Source organism: Antrostomus carolinensis, unplaced genomic scaffold, assembly GCF_000700745.2.
Source record: "Antrostomus carolinensis isolate BGI_N321 unplaced genomic scaffold, ASM70074v2 scaffold5965, whole genome shotgun sequence".
NCBI classification, from domain to species: Eukaryota; Metazoa; Chordata; class Aves; order Caprimulgiformes; family Caprimulgidae; genus Antrostomus; species Antrostomus carolinensis.
The window spans coordinates 451-15,630 of NW_010314132.1; the positions used below are offsets into that span (position 1 = coordinate 451).

The 15,180-nt window shown below is 35.9% G+C and overlaps 1 protein-coding gene across 1 annotated transcript in view; it reads left to right on the forward strand.

Moving 5' to 3' along the window:
* Positions 1-595: 595 nt before the first annotated feature.
* The window catches only part of RICTOR (RPTOR independent companion of MTOR complex 2), a 30,561-nt gene continuing 15,976 nt past the window's right edge, over positions 596-15,180 (forward strand). Inside the window, exons 1-9 of the mRNA XM_010167524.2 lie at positions 596-676; positions 1,478-1,524; positions 3,864-3,999; positions 5,210-5,409; positions 6,544-6,670; positions 12,855-13,019; positions 13,455-13,531; positions 13,625-13,703; positions 14,554-14,663. Of these exons, the coding sequence (XP_010165826.2) occupies positions 596-676; positions 1,478-1,524; positions 3,864-3,999; positions 5,210-5,409; positions 6,544-6,670; positions 12,855-13,019; positions 13,455-13,531; positions 13,625-13,703; positions 14,554-14,663 (1,022 nt within the window). The remainder of the gene's footprint in view (positions 677-1,477; positions 1,525-3,863; positions 4,000-5,209; positions 5,410-6,543; positions 6,671-12,854; positions 13,020-13,454; positions 13,532-13,624; positions 13,704-14,553; positions 14,664-15,180) is intronic.

The window sequence follows — 15,180 nt, forward strand, 5'->3', positions numbered from 1 at the left end:
CTTTTTACTGTAGCTACTAGATTTAGTAGATTACTAGATTCTGTGATTATTAATCATAGATATTTTAACCTTCGATTCAATATAAAGATATTATCAAGAAACTTTTTGAGAATCCCACTGTTAATTAGCTGTGTATTACTTTGACAATGGAAGCTTTGTGTAGTTGACCACTAAGGTGTGGTTTGGGGTTTTTTGAGGGGTTGGTTTGGATTTTTTTTTTGTTTTACCTGAAATTTAGTTCAAACTATCATTTTTCCCTGCTATCTCATACCTCCCCGATTGTATATTTTCTAGTGTCCTGTCAAACAGTTGCTAATGTCTCAAAATCAGGGACTCCTGTTTTTCAGAATGAGAAGTTTCTGTATTTTCTGGTTTAATTCTAACCACTTCCGTTCTTGTTAAACTGCACAACACCGGCATAAACTCAGATAACTTTATCAAGAGCGTTCCATCTTTAGTCCTCGAATGAGCAGGATCCAGATTCAAGTGTTTGGATGTTGCTATCTCAACTGGCTACTCACCTCCGTCATGTCTCCATCACAGCCTTACGGTTGTAAGGACCCTCAGCTTCTAACCACCTCGCTATTTGAATCTCATGTGGTCCCTTACTGCCTCTTTACTTGCTCAGCTTGCTGTCCAAGCTGCTAAAAGGGCAGCAAAAGTGGCAGTGGTCAGGGTATAGGAATTGCGTCTTTGACAGTAGAGCTTCATTCTTTCATCTAGCACTGTGGGTTCAGTGTTACTAGTGTAGTCAGTTTTACTAGTCACTTATACCAGTATACCAATTGGAAATGCAGAACTCTATCACTTAGGTAGGAAAGAAAAATGCTTGATGCACTTTTTCCATCCCTTCTAAGAAGATGCTTACTTATTGGCAAAAAAAAATAAAGCTGAAACCATAGAGGCAACACATAGCTGTAAAAACAGAGGAGAATATAATAGGAAGAAAGGATAGGTCCAGAAGAATATTAGAACTTGCTGTGATCCTTTTTAAAACATCTTACAAAGTATCAACAGAGGAGTTTAAATACCACTTTAAAAAGCAGTATTTAAGTGAACTATAACAAAATAATGATTATTTTTAAAACAAATCGATTAATAGTGAAAACAAAACCAAAAACTATTTCTCTGTTAGGCACATCAAAATTTCTAACTTGCAGAGAAGAAACTGAACAAAATTTTTAAATTTTCATTAGTATGCCATAGTTTGCTATTTTCATTAGAATTGTGGACATGAACACATAGCATGTGCCTGACATTCCCTGTCCTTCTCTAGAAAAAAAATCAAACAGTTCCTGGAGCAAGAAGTGTGGGCTTTTCAATAAAATAAGGGGTTTTTATAGGTAACATAAGATGCAAGAAAACTTACTTCTAATTATTAGGTAAATATAACTATAATAGAAATGAGTTAATTTTAGTGTCTAATTAAGGACTGACGTACGAGTTTCATATAATGCTATATTTGCTGTTTTTCTAGTGGCCAAATGTAAATCTAAGGAACTATAAAGATGAACAATTACACAGGTATGTAAAAACTAGACTTTCTTTGAAGAAAGAAATTTGGAAAAACTGGTTTTTAATATTACAATAAACTATTCCTTGGATATGTTACATTTCTAAAACTTGATCTATAGATAAGCAGCAAAAAATGAACATTTAGATAATTAGGTTGCAATATTTACTTTAAGTAAAGACATGTTTAAGCTTTAGTGGTTTCTATTCTATGCACAAATACCTTACACATTTATTCCTTTAACAAGAATCGTACCATCTTTGCAAACATCCTGTTTTATTTTAAACCTTGAAATATTACCTCTTTGAGATTTCATATATTAGTGTTTAATGTCAGTACTTGACAAATTTTGAAAGAATAGGGCTACAGTTATACAGTTACATAGTTACAGCTTCCATCAAAAATGAAGAGGAAGTTCTTTCTAGTTGCTATTAATGGCAAAGGAAGCATGTGTGATTCGGGGCGGGGGGGCGGAGAAAGGATGAAAAAACCACACAGTCAAAAAACCCAGTACAGCTCTGGTTCTTTTCACGTCTGTGGTATTAAGATATTTTTATTACTTTTAGGCATGTGTTGGAATAGTGATACTAATTAGTTTTTGGATGCCCCTGTTAATATGCATTTCAGAAATTGATTTGATTAAATTATTTTGAAGAGTAGTTCGGTATTTTGTAGGTATGGAAAGCAACTTCTACATGAATTTCAGGAAAAACGTAAAGCTACAATATATCCTGAAAGGCTCATGCTGCTCCTTGTTTAAGTTTTTGCTAAAAAGTAATCGGTCTACTTTTATATAGTGTTCCTAGTATAAGTAGTAGTCCCATTGTAATCATAGCCATAACTTAATTTTGCATTTGTATTTTTTGTTTGTTTTTTTTTTTGTTTGGTTGGTTGGGTTTTTTTTCCCTAAACATGAATTGCTAATCTGTACCCAACTGTGACACCCACACCCCTCCCTCTACTTGCCTACCTGGGACAATTTTCTGGTTCTGTGGGGTTTTTTTGCTGCAGTCAAGTATTGTTCAATGACTAAATAACTTAATTCCAAATAAATAAAGTCTAGGATTGAGTTAGTGTAAAACTTCCACAGTTGGTTGATCCTTTTTGCAAGATTGTGTGTTAGATACTTCAATGGCTTTAAAATGCTGTTGCCCTTTTTTATTTATAACTAAACCCCAGATCTCTCTAGTTTTACAGCTGATCATAAAAAAAAAAAAAAAAATTAGCCACTTTGTTTTTAAAGTGTAAAATACATTTATTTTTCCTTGCATAAGTTTATTTTTTTATTTTTAGTGTTAGTGTTCTTGTGATGATCTTATGGCTGTTAAAAGTGAAATTCCAGATATTTTTAATATATATTACTTCATTTCAGAGATACAGTTAATGCAGTGTGTGTATACACATGTATGTGTATATATATGCATGTATACACACTTAAGTATACACATATATACACACACATATAAATGTGTGTGTTAATATATATCATATATTGCTAATATTGTGTAATAAAATACATTTCATGTGGCAAAATTTAAAGAAGCCCTCAGATTTCCTTTATAATTGGACCTGTATTTGGAGTTGGGGATAGTGGCATACTCTCACCTTTTTTAACTAAAGGTACAGTGCTTTTGTTAAGCTTTCTTAATACTCGACATATCTACCTTCAGACAGAACATTCAGTGTTATTTTAAAGCACAAATGTGTGTGTTTTTTGACTAAGAATTGGCAGGGGGAAGCTCTTTGCTGAAAATTTATTCTTGCAATGCAAAACTGAAGCTATATTGCTCACCATGACTTCAAGAAGTCTTGAGTAAGAGTCTTCATTTATAGTCACTGTGTTATGCTTCAGAAAAGCTTAAGTGAGGCGAATTAAAATACTGTTGCTGAATAAATATAGCCTTTTCCTGTCAGAACACAAAAATGTATTTTTCACAGTAACATTAACTATTATACCTGAAGAAAACTGATGTCACAGATTCTTTTTTAGCTCTTTGTAAATACAGATAGTATAGTCTTTGAAACTCACCACATGATAAATTGCAGAAGAATAAATCATAAGCATGAGAATGGGAAGGAAGCTGTGACTTCTAAGAGCACGGAGATTTTTAGTTCCTTTGCTTATTTTAAGTCATGTAATAGAAAACCCTTTATAACACACAGTACAGCTGCATCTCTGAAATAGTGTCTGGATAGACTCATTACTGCTGCCTGCTACTCTTTTTATAACTTTTGAAAATTTATTGCAAATAAGCTAATTTAATGATAACGTATTCTCTAACAGCATTTTGTACTGTGATACTGTCCTTGTCTTACTGAAAAGTAACAAATTCTTTTTTACTTTCTGTAGGTTTGTAAGGAGACTGCTATATTTTTACAAGCCTAGCAGTAAACTGTACGCCAACCTGGAGCTGGACTATGCCAAGGCTAAGCAGCTCACTGTGGTGGGTTGTCAGTTTACGGAATTTCTTCTTGAATCAGAAGAGGTAAGAAATTTTTAGCTAAGAGACTGGAGTTAGAATGAGTAGTGCTGCTGCATGGTACTTAGAGAGGGGGGGGAAAACAAAACCTCTTTATTTTAGTAAAGACTTCTGTAGGCTTTTGAGTGTGTGGTGGTTTGGGTGGATTCACCCCTTTTGCTTGCAGCCAAACACAGCCTGCTCTCTCACCCTCCCCCCACCTCACTCAGGGAGTAGGGGAGAGAATTGGAAAGAAGGGCAAGGAAACTCACTGGTTGAGATAAAAACTATTTACTAATTAAAATGATAATGATAACAGTGATAACAGACTATACAAATGAGTGACACACAGTGCTCACCGCCCGCTGACGGGTGCCCAGCCTGTGCCAGCCAGAGATCCCAGAGCCCAGACAGTCCCAAACCGAAACCCCAGGAGAGTGAGCCCGAGCGATCCCCGAGAGAAATATCCCCAATTTCTGGTCAGCGCCGGTTAACGTACTGACATGGCGAGATACGATATGGAATATCTCACTGGCACATCCAAATGCCAGTTCTGGGCTCTGCTATTCACTGCGCTTCTCCCTCCCAGTCCTAATGCAGCTGTGAACCAGCCAAACATGACGGCCTTGAGCTCCAGCAGCAACTCATAACAGCAGTACTGTTATCAATGTTCTTCTCATAATAAGTCTGAACTGAAACACTGAAACTAAAATACAGCTATTCTAATTACTAAAAAGAAAATTAACTCTATCCTAGCAAAACCAGGACAGGGTGTTAAGTCTAAAATGATCAGTGTAGTTAAGAAATATAACTGGAATTGTCCAGATGAAACACCGAGGAAGGTGATTGTGTTTAAGTGTAAATTTTATTAAATACAACTTTATTAAATCCATCTTTGGGTTTGGAGTTATTAATTTTTGCCATGCATATCTTTCCTTTCTCTACCTCCTTTCTTCTTGTGTGCTAAAGCCTTTTATGCCTTAGGCCAGAGGAAAGTGTCATTGAAAAATCCTTTTCCTGGAAAAAATAGAATTGGTCCTAAGATGTCTCCAAGCTAAACTCCTTTTATTTGCCTTGAACCTCTTTCATTAGTCTAGATTGTGTTTGCCAGCTGGCATTTCTGTTTTGTATCGGTATTATGTTTGTACATTTTAAGAAATTTGAAATGGTGAGTTTCAGTAAAGAAGAGAAACCCTATTCTGTTACTAGTAAATGGTATTGCTCTTTGTTTTGCTAGGATGGACAAGGTTACCTGGAGGATTTGGTTAAAGATATTGTACATTGGCTCAACTCCTCATCAGGAATGAAACCTGAACGTAGTCTTCAAAATAATGGGTTACTAAATACCCTTAGCCAGCACTACTTCCTGTTTTTCGGTACTCTCTCTTGTCACCCGCATGGAGTGAAAATGCTTGAAAAATGTAATGTGTTTCAGTGGTGAGTGTTTTTATTCTGTTTACATTTTGCTTACAGGTATACTAGTTACGAAAATTGTAAACTGTGCATGAGGGCCGCTTTCCGTAAAGCTGAGAACTTCCGTAAAGCTGAAGTTCTGATTTACTTACAAGTAAAGATCCTCAGTTGTGGGAGTTTTCGGTAGTGGGGTTTTTTGTTGTTGTTTTGTTGGTTTGTTGTTGTTTTTTTTTTTTTTAAGAAGGAGTCTTTTAGTCTGTCCTTACTGAACAGATATGGGTGACTGTGTCACAAAATAGCTTACTTTTTCCTGTCCAGACCTATCTGACAGAAATCAGTATCAGGAAGGATGATACTGTACTGAGAATATGGGGGGGTGGGGAAGTAAAACCCAAATAAAATTAAAGAAAAAAACCCCACACATACAAAAAAAACTCCCCCACACCAACCACCAAAAACTGACAGGTCTCAGTGTTTGTGAGATGTGATTATGCATGTTGTACCTAGACTTCAGACCACTAGATTTGAGTGAAGCAGTGACATTCACAGTTTTGTTCAGGTACAAATAAACTTGCTGTCCTTTGGAAGTAAATTGTCTTGTGGGTAATACAAGTTTATTTTAAATATAGTGAACTTTAAGTGAAAATTCACATGTTTTGATGTACTCTCTTTTTTTTTAATTAAGTTGTTTTCATTGAGTATTAGAATGCAGATTTTTTACTGGCTTCAGAAAACTTGATTTACAATAAAATCTGGAAAGTTAATTGGACTAACCTTATGGCAAGCTTTGTATACAGAATGTTTTACTATGAGGAATTGTTCACAGAGCTTCATGAACATTAATTTTTGTACTCGGAATCACTAATTAAAGTATTCTGACAAAGTTATTACAGAACAATTATAGAAAAAAGTTGAAGGTTTTTTTCTCTTGGAGTTAAGTGCATTATTTGGTCCCCATTTGACTCTTAACAGCTGTAACAGTTTAAAGTTACTCCATTTCATATGAGAATTTACTTTGTATTGTGCATTTATAGAAATTAAAGTCTAATTCAAAGTACTTAAATTTAAATTAATGATTGAATAAATAAATGGGTTTGAGTTGAATTCAAATACTAATTTTTATTTTCTTCTCTTCCCTCTTTCTCCCCGTCTGCCCAGTCTTCTTAATCTTTGTTCTTTGAAGAACCAGGATCACTTGTTAAAATTGACTGTTTCTAGTTTGGATTACAGCAGAGATGGGTTAGCAAGAGTCATCCTTTCTAAAATCTTGACAGCAGCTACTGATGTAAGTTTGATTCAACTTACGTTCCGTTGTTACGTGCCACTAGACATTTACTCTGTTATTCAAGGTGTGTGGCTTTATTTTTAAGCTAATCCAGAAAAGTTTTTATTTTTGTAGAGAAATGAAACTCCTAGTTATGTAACTTTTTACTTTACTGTGAACTTTGTACCGTATATTGTATTTCTGCTCAAGAGTTTGTCATTCAGATAGAGGTTTCTCTTGCGAATGAAGGGGTTTAAAGTCTTTAAATGCATAAACCAAGTGTAACATTATTATCTAGGTCAGTGGACATCCTAAATCAATCGTGAAAGCATTGTTTTCACAGACAGAACTGTATTTCTAGCAGTAATAAATAGGTTAACCTTCCAGTAGAAGATACTGTTTTGATAATGATTGAGGTTGCTGTGGTGGAACTGAGTAGAAGTGATAGCTCCTGGAACAAGGGGGTAATTCAGAAGTAGGCATTGGGACTTGTACTTCTGAATCAAAGAAGATGAGTAGAAACAAAGCACAGACTTAACATAGACTTGAGAAAGGAAGCTCTTGAACTCTTTAAGAAAAGATAAATCAATCAGGTATAACACAGCAGACAAGCAAGCATTGATGCCAGGAAAATGAGAATTAGTAAGTTGAAATCTAACTAGGAAAGAACTTTGATTACTTCAGGGAGAGCTATTCCTCTGTCACCTGGACAGGGTGGAATATATACTAGAGTGGATATTAGAAGGCATAAGGTAGATGCTAGCTTTAAATGTCTCATTGTATTTTGTAAGTCGAGAGGGAAAGAAATTGAGGATATTTCTCTGAGACTATCAAAGATATGATGATTCTTACGGATAAAGAGTGGAATTTGAAAGTAATGAAGATGGTTGGGGTTGAAGGAATTACTACCAAAAGAAGAGGGTGAAGCTCCCTACTAAATAATTCTTAGTAATCTTTCAATGAAGTGATGACTTTAATGTCCTTTCTTCAGAGGTGTTTTATGCCTAATCTGAGTAAGAAAACAGAAATTACTATGGTGTGAGAACACACTGCCTGTGTCTTTATTAGACTTCTAAGCTCCTGTTAGATGACTGTCAGTTAAGAGCAATTTAGACTATGGAACTTCATTTAGCTGTTTCTATTGAGACTTCATGTCACTGGGTATTGCCTCCTCTGTGACCTCCAAGCTATTTTTACCTCCTAAAAAAGCGGCCGTATTTGGGGGAAGAGCACTCAAGCATTTTGGTTTCTTCCAAATGCAGATAGTTAACAATTAAAAGTCCAAGCATGCTGTCTGTCACAGTCTCTTCAACAAAGTACACAGTTACACTAATAATTTGAAGCATTTTATTATGAATTAGTGTTTGTGGTTTAGACTTTGGGAAAGACTTCTTGTTTCTCATATCTAAACTTATGAAGACTTAAATTCTGTTTTGAGAGAGTTAATTCCAAATGTTTTCAAGCATCTGGTCCTTACACCAGAAGCTTTATATAGGTAGGAATAGACTATTTAATGCCAGACCTTGACAGATGTTGAAGTAACTGTCTATTTTTGACAGTCTCCTAAAATATAAAAAATATAAATTATTAGGATATATCTTCTCAACTGCCCAGCACAGACTTACTCTATAAATAGAAGTGTAATCTTTCCTGTTTGTGCACAATATGGGTTAATAGTCCTTAATAGCAGAGTTAGGTGTGCATTCAGGTGTACAAGGTCTCTAACCATAGCAGTGTCCAGGCAAGTTCAGAGCTGAGATGTGTTGTGACGTAAGTTCTGTTATTTAGAGTACAGTGTTGCACTGATGAGATTGTACTCTGATTTTTGTATGGTGCAATACCCTGAAAATATCTTAAATGCTTTTTTTTAAAAAAAAAAAAAAAAAAAAACAACAAAAAAACACCAACAAAAAAACCCACCTTATGATAACACATTTAAGAAATGTAAAAAAATTAAATCTTTTTTGTTCATCACAAATGTAAATGAATCTTTTACTGTTGGGATACTAAAAAAGAAAAAAGAATGAAGTTCTACTATTTGAACCTCTTAAACAGAGCCTTGCTTCCTTTGTGATATGTATTGAACCCTGAGGGATGGATAAAACATCCATGTTTTGTTTCTTGAATTAGTTGACTGACTTGGAACTCCTGGAATTCATAAGGAAATATTTCTTATATTTCATCTAGAAGAAGAAAATCATAAAGAGAAGGGTCTGTCAGCCAGCAGAAATGGGTCTATGTTTGCATCAGCCACAGATTTATTTAATACTTGGATTAAATTTATTTATTTCCTTAAGAAATTGTTTTTACTATGTGCCCAACTGCATACATGCTTATGGTGGAAACTGAACTGATGGGATTTTGATGAGAAAATTTCAGTGAGTACTGCTTGCCAAAAAGGCAAGATGTTCACTGTCGAAGAACCCTTTGGCAATCGTTTGGTGTACACAATATTACCAGTATCATCTCCTGGACAGAATGCATCTCTTCAGTGTTTCTGGGGTTTATGCTCCCAATAGAAAACCAAAGTGTAAAATGCTAATCCAAATGCTAAATCCTTTTCATTATTCTGGTATTAAGTATATCCTTAGTGGTGTAAGTTATATTTTTGAACAGCTGCAATTGGTAAGTCTACAGGCCTTTTCCAGAAATTAAAATATTCATGTGAGGTGGAAATAGTTACCAGTTCTGAGAGGACAAGATACCTCAAAGAATATGGAAATACTGAACTGACAGGTATTTGTGTGGGCACTTCCACTGACTGAGGAGTACTGCAAAAGTACCTCTGTTTAGATGTTAGGGGAAAGTATCCGTCACTTTCTCGGTTTTACAGTTTGTAATTCTGAAACAGCAACATTGTCAACAGCAAAAGAAAACTTACTCCTTTGTATTTCCCAAGTGTGATAGGAAAAAATTGAAACTTGACACAGTTTATACCACTCACTACTCTGTCCCAGAAGGAGAAAATATTTTTAAATATTACCAGAACTGACATTCTGTCACCTTGGACAGGTGAATCCTGAGATTAAAAATGAACATACAGTTCAGTTCAAATAAGGTATTTACAAGCCCTTCCACCTTCCCTTTTCAAGGACTTCTGATGACAACCATGTAGGATGAGTGGAGCCTGTATAGTAGGCCTCTGGAAGGGTTTGTATTAATTTATAATCCAGAAGACAAATAGTGATTTTGATTCTATATGCTGACTCTGGCTTATAAATTCTGTTTAAAAGCAATAAAAGTATATACATAATTTCAGAAAAGCTGTGTTTTGTAAGGAAGAAGGACCATCTCCAGCAAGGCACCTTCCCTTCAGAGATTTTAATTTAAATTAAAAATTTAATTAAAAAATTAAATTTAATTTAATTTTAATTAAGATGTTTTTTAATGAATTGCTTTATCTGTTTATTTCAAAAGCTGAAGATGCTCTTTTTCTTGTATTAACCTCACACACCTCTTAAAGCTGCCCAGAGTTGTGAAGTAGGTTTGTTAGCCATTCACTAATGAGTATCTCTGAACAAGATAAAGTAATTTCTTTAGCCAGTTTAGCATTAGGAGGAGAGAATAGCATTTTGGGGTGACTCTATACAACAAAAACATCTACAGAGCAATATCCTTGCAGATCAATGAAGCAGAAGCACATCTTAACCTCCTTCCAGATGTGCTTTAGTCATTCATGCTAAGGCAAATACTGCCTCAGCTGCCTTTCTGCCAGCTCATGGTGGAAACAGCAGAGCAGCCATTGTGTCCTGAAGTGCTGCAGTTCATGACCAAAGATTTTATCTTCGTAGGTGGCTAGGGTGTAGAGTTACCCTACATCTGCTGGCATTTATGCTGAGCTGTATGTAATCAGCTGAGCATAGTGACCTCTGACTCTTCTTTTTCACTTCCAAGGGTCTAAAAGCCCTTTCATAGTAAAAGTAAGAATCTTCTGACAGATTTTGTACATGACTTTGTTTTTCATGTAGTTCATGCATGAGGGAGAGAGGGTAATGTCTGTTTCCTCATATATCCTCTATACTGGTTTTCCTATCAGTTCTCATCGAAAGGGAAAACACTGCAGTGCTAGGCTTTGCCCCTCTGATGTGGAAAATGCGTACAGGTGGTCTTGCTGTGCAAAGGTTGTGGCCCTGGCTTGAAGGCTACTTTAGGACTGTTGGAAATGCATGCAGTGATTTTGCAGCCCCAGGTCTGAAATTCAGATGTCTTAGTCTGAGTCATTCCTTGTTGTAAAGACCCTTTTCCATACCTTCAATTACTTATAACCCCATTTTACTGTTTTTTACATCTTTTTAATTGTTTTTTTTTCTTTCTGATGGTGATAGGAAAACTGGAATTGTACACAGTCTCCAGCATGTCAACACCCAATGGATTTACTAGTGACAATGCTGATGCATTTTGCTCTGCCTACTTTCAGTGGTTTTGATTGCCATTGAATTTCTGTCTAATGATTCCACAGAACTAACTATTAGCCCCCAAGATCTTTTCCATGGGTGGAAAGAGCTGGCTTAGAGCCTGTTGTGTGTGTAAAGCTGGGATTATTTTTTCGCTTTAGCTCATTGTTTCAGATTTATCTGCAGTGAATTTTATTTGCCATTTTATTATCCACCAGAGTCATGAGTTCCTTCTTATCTTTTTATTCTCCAAACAGAAAATAGAAATTGTTACAATTCTGTGCTAGCTATCTGGGTTGATTAATTGATGTTCAGGAAGTATTTTGGAAAGTGAACATTAGTATCTTTTGTTCTCTGTATCACGTTCAGTGTAGTTATAGCAGTAACAACGATTCTTTGTAAACAGATTTTAACACTTGAACTACATGACACAATTCTAGTTTCATATTATTCTGTCATTCTGTAGGCTTAACATCTAGATCAAGTGATCATTTCAGTATAATAGCTCTTGTTCTCATCTTTGATGAATACGCTGCTAGTCATCCATTCTGCATACAAGGCATACCACTAACAGGATGCAAGCCATGGTTGTGCAGCTTAGGTCAGAGTTGTGAATCACTGTCCCACAATCTTTCTTGGTATGTGTGTTATGTCATTCCTGCCTGCCCTCCAACAAATAAGCCTCTGTATTTTCAATAAGTAGAAATGTGCACATGATGTTTGGAGTTGAAATAATCAGACAAGGTTTTTGAAATGAACTGTGCACATTCACATTTCCTACTCATTTTCTTTCAAGTCCTGCTTGCCAAATATTTCTGGAGGAAAAAGAACAATCCAGAAGATATTGTTAACCTAGGTAGTGCTGTCCAACCTGGACCAATTCACCTATCTCTTGGAGTACAGATACTCATATGCATCCCAACATGGATCATTTATATGTTAACGTATAGAAAACTTACTTGGTCATAGCCTTGAAGTTGTAGGGACTGAAGACCTGAAGAAATATGTAGGCATCTGATTTTGTCTTTTCCAGCTATGCTTGTCTACGCATAGATAACACCTTTCCTAGTAATCATACGTTGTCAGGGTTGTCCTGTGCTTACTCCAGAACACTGCATATTCTTGTAGATTAAGCCTGTTTGCTTCTATTTTGTGTGTGTTTTTTTCCGATATAAAATGATGTTAATCAGTTTATGCTGTTTATTCAGCAAGTTTTGAACAGCAGTACAGGAACTGACAAGGTATTTACTTCATTCCCCTGTCACTTGGAGAAACACATAGTACTAAATTAGGTGTTGGGAAATTATCTAATTACAGAAAACAACATTTTTTTTTTTCTATTTAGAAGGTTTTCTGAGAAGTTTTGAAGATTGGGTACTTTGGAAAACAATTTAAAATTTTTAAAAATTCTCCAGCGGTTCTAATATTTGCTTAAGGTTGTTTTGCTTTTTTAAAGTTTTTTGCAAAACATTGTGTACATGAAAGTATGTGCAATTGCACTGGCTGTTTACAAAGTATTTTTCCTGCTAATCCTAATGACTCTGTGGTGCTGTCACAGTGAATCACTAATTGATAAGGGCTTCCTAAGGAGACCTTGCAGTGACCAGATTACTTGTGATCTCAGACTCAAATTTCACATTTGAGAAGACAGAAATAGCTTTCTAATAGATTATGGTTTAATAAATAAGGTGTACATCACAGCTACTTGCTATAAAATGTGGTAATTGAAATGTATTTTTAAAAGTGATAAATCATTAACTACATTAACTGTTTTTCTTCCATTCAAAAAAGCATTCTCCTTACTTTTGCAGAGCTGCAGGTTGTATGCGACAAAACACTTACGAGTATTACTGAGAGCAAATGTGGAGTTCTTCAGCAACTGGGGGATTGAGTTACTGGTGACCCAGTTACATGATAAAAATAAAACTATTTCTTCCGAGGCACTTGATATTCTAGATGAGGCATGTGAAGACAAGGTGAGCATCCTTTCCCTTTTCAACGTCCTTCTGGTATGCTACTCTGTAAGCTGTTCCCCTCCTCCAGTGCGAAAGTAAAAGTGTGCAAGAAGCTACTGGTGCCTTCTTTTCCATGGACTTCATAACAGTTTATAGACCCTGTTGCTGAAAATACTGCAGTATTAATGACAAAAAAATGTAGACTTCTAGATCATGCCTACTTTTAAATACGAATTCAGGCTAATTCAGCTATTTTTATCATTATACTTGTGAAGTGATACAGATTTAATGACTGAAGGTACCTAAAGTGGATAATATTAGGATGAGCTTAGTACTGTTTGTTACTTCCTTTTGTGAAAAACTTGCTACTTCATTGCTGACATATTGTCGTAATTGTTGTAGTTTTCATAATTATATAGTGCTTAGATACTCCTTATGCATTTTTAATTATTTTAGGCCAATCTTCATGCCCTTATCCAAATGAAACCAGCTCTTTCTCATCTTGGAGACAAGGGTTTGCTTCTACTCCTAAGGTAAATGTTGAATATGCTGTGGAAAGTAAGTGTTTTTTTGATTCAAATTATATTTTTTAAGTGGAGTACTAACAGTCTGATGTTACTTTACAGATTTCTGTCCATCCCAAAGGGGTTTTCATATCTAAATGAAAGAGGTTATGTAACAAAACAAATGGAAAAGTGGCAAAAGGTAATGCTAAGAGTAAGAAGTGGGCTTGATATTAGGAGGAGGAATGGTGTGAATATGCGGGTTTAAAGGTCAAACATTCTTAAAAGTATGACATACTCATATACATGTATTGTTAATACCAATAGATTTGTTGCCTCTGTGGCTTACAATTTTGCTGAAAGACTTAAAGTTCCATAGCTCCTCTGTACATGAGTGCTTTTGATTTACCCAGGCTTTTTATATAATTTTGATATATCAGCAAATATTTCAGGAGTGTATTGACTTTCTAAAATAGGTTGTTGTGTAAGATCTTATCTAGAGAAGTGTGTAAAGAAATACTGCTTTTCAAAATACCTGTTACCTCTGGTTGTTGTTAATCAAAGCTAGAGCTCATAAACAGCTTCTGCTGTTAGGAAGTAAGTAGGAACACAAAACCACTAAGAAAAATGCATCATTGTTATGACCAGCATAAAACTCTTCATACATTATTTTGTTTTCTTAATTGATTATAAGTGCTTGGTCTTATTCCTGTTGGCAATTTTTTGTCCAAGTTATAAGCTGTCACTTCTCTAGGAATACTGAAATGTGTGGTGGTCTGAGTTTATTTGGGTTCAAGTTAGATATGAAGTATTTCCTTCTTTCCTTCCTTTTTTTAACAAATTTACTGAAATAATTATGGAATCAATCATTGATTCTGCAAACTCATTGTATGTATGAAGTGCAGTAATTTTGTTGAACCCCGCCTTCAGATCATAAAGAAATTCAGTCTTCCTTAAGGGGCACTTCAGTTATTCCATCCTTATGAAGTACCATACTGTAAAAACATAAACCACTAAACGTATCCTATCAACCTTCATCTGGCTTCTTTTAGGAATATAACTTAAAATACGTTGAATTGATTGAAGAACAACTTAATGAAGCACTTACAACATACCGCAAACCTGTTGATGGGGATAACTATGTTCGTCGGAGCAACCAAAGGTAATGCGTCTTTGGGCATTAAGCTGGCAGGGCTGATCGAGAGAGCTTTAAACTAGACCTGGTGGGTAAGGGGATACCAGCAGGACTGCAGTAGGTAAGCCAAGGGTTGGCACGGCATTTCCAGAGGGTAGCAATGCCAGTGGGAACAAATACACTGCTACTGGTCACACGGAGGGCTCAGGAGCATCTGAATTGCTTGTACACCAACACATGGAGTATGAGGAACAGAAAGGATGAACTGGAATCACTGGTCAGCTCCCAGAGCTACGCTGTCATTGGTATTAGCAAGACCTGGTGGCATGAGTCCCACGACTGGAGTACTGGGATGGAGGGCTACAGGCTGCTCAGGAGGCATAGGCAGGGCAGGTGAGGTGGAGGTGTTGCACCATACGTAAGGGAGAAGTTTGATGGCACAGCCTCTCCAGTTAGTGATGATGTGGTTGAGAGCCTCGCAGTGAGGATTAGGGGGATGGAAAAGAAAGGAGATGTTGTAGTGGGTGTCTTGTACTGATGGCTC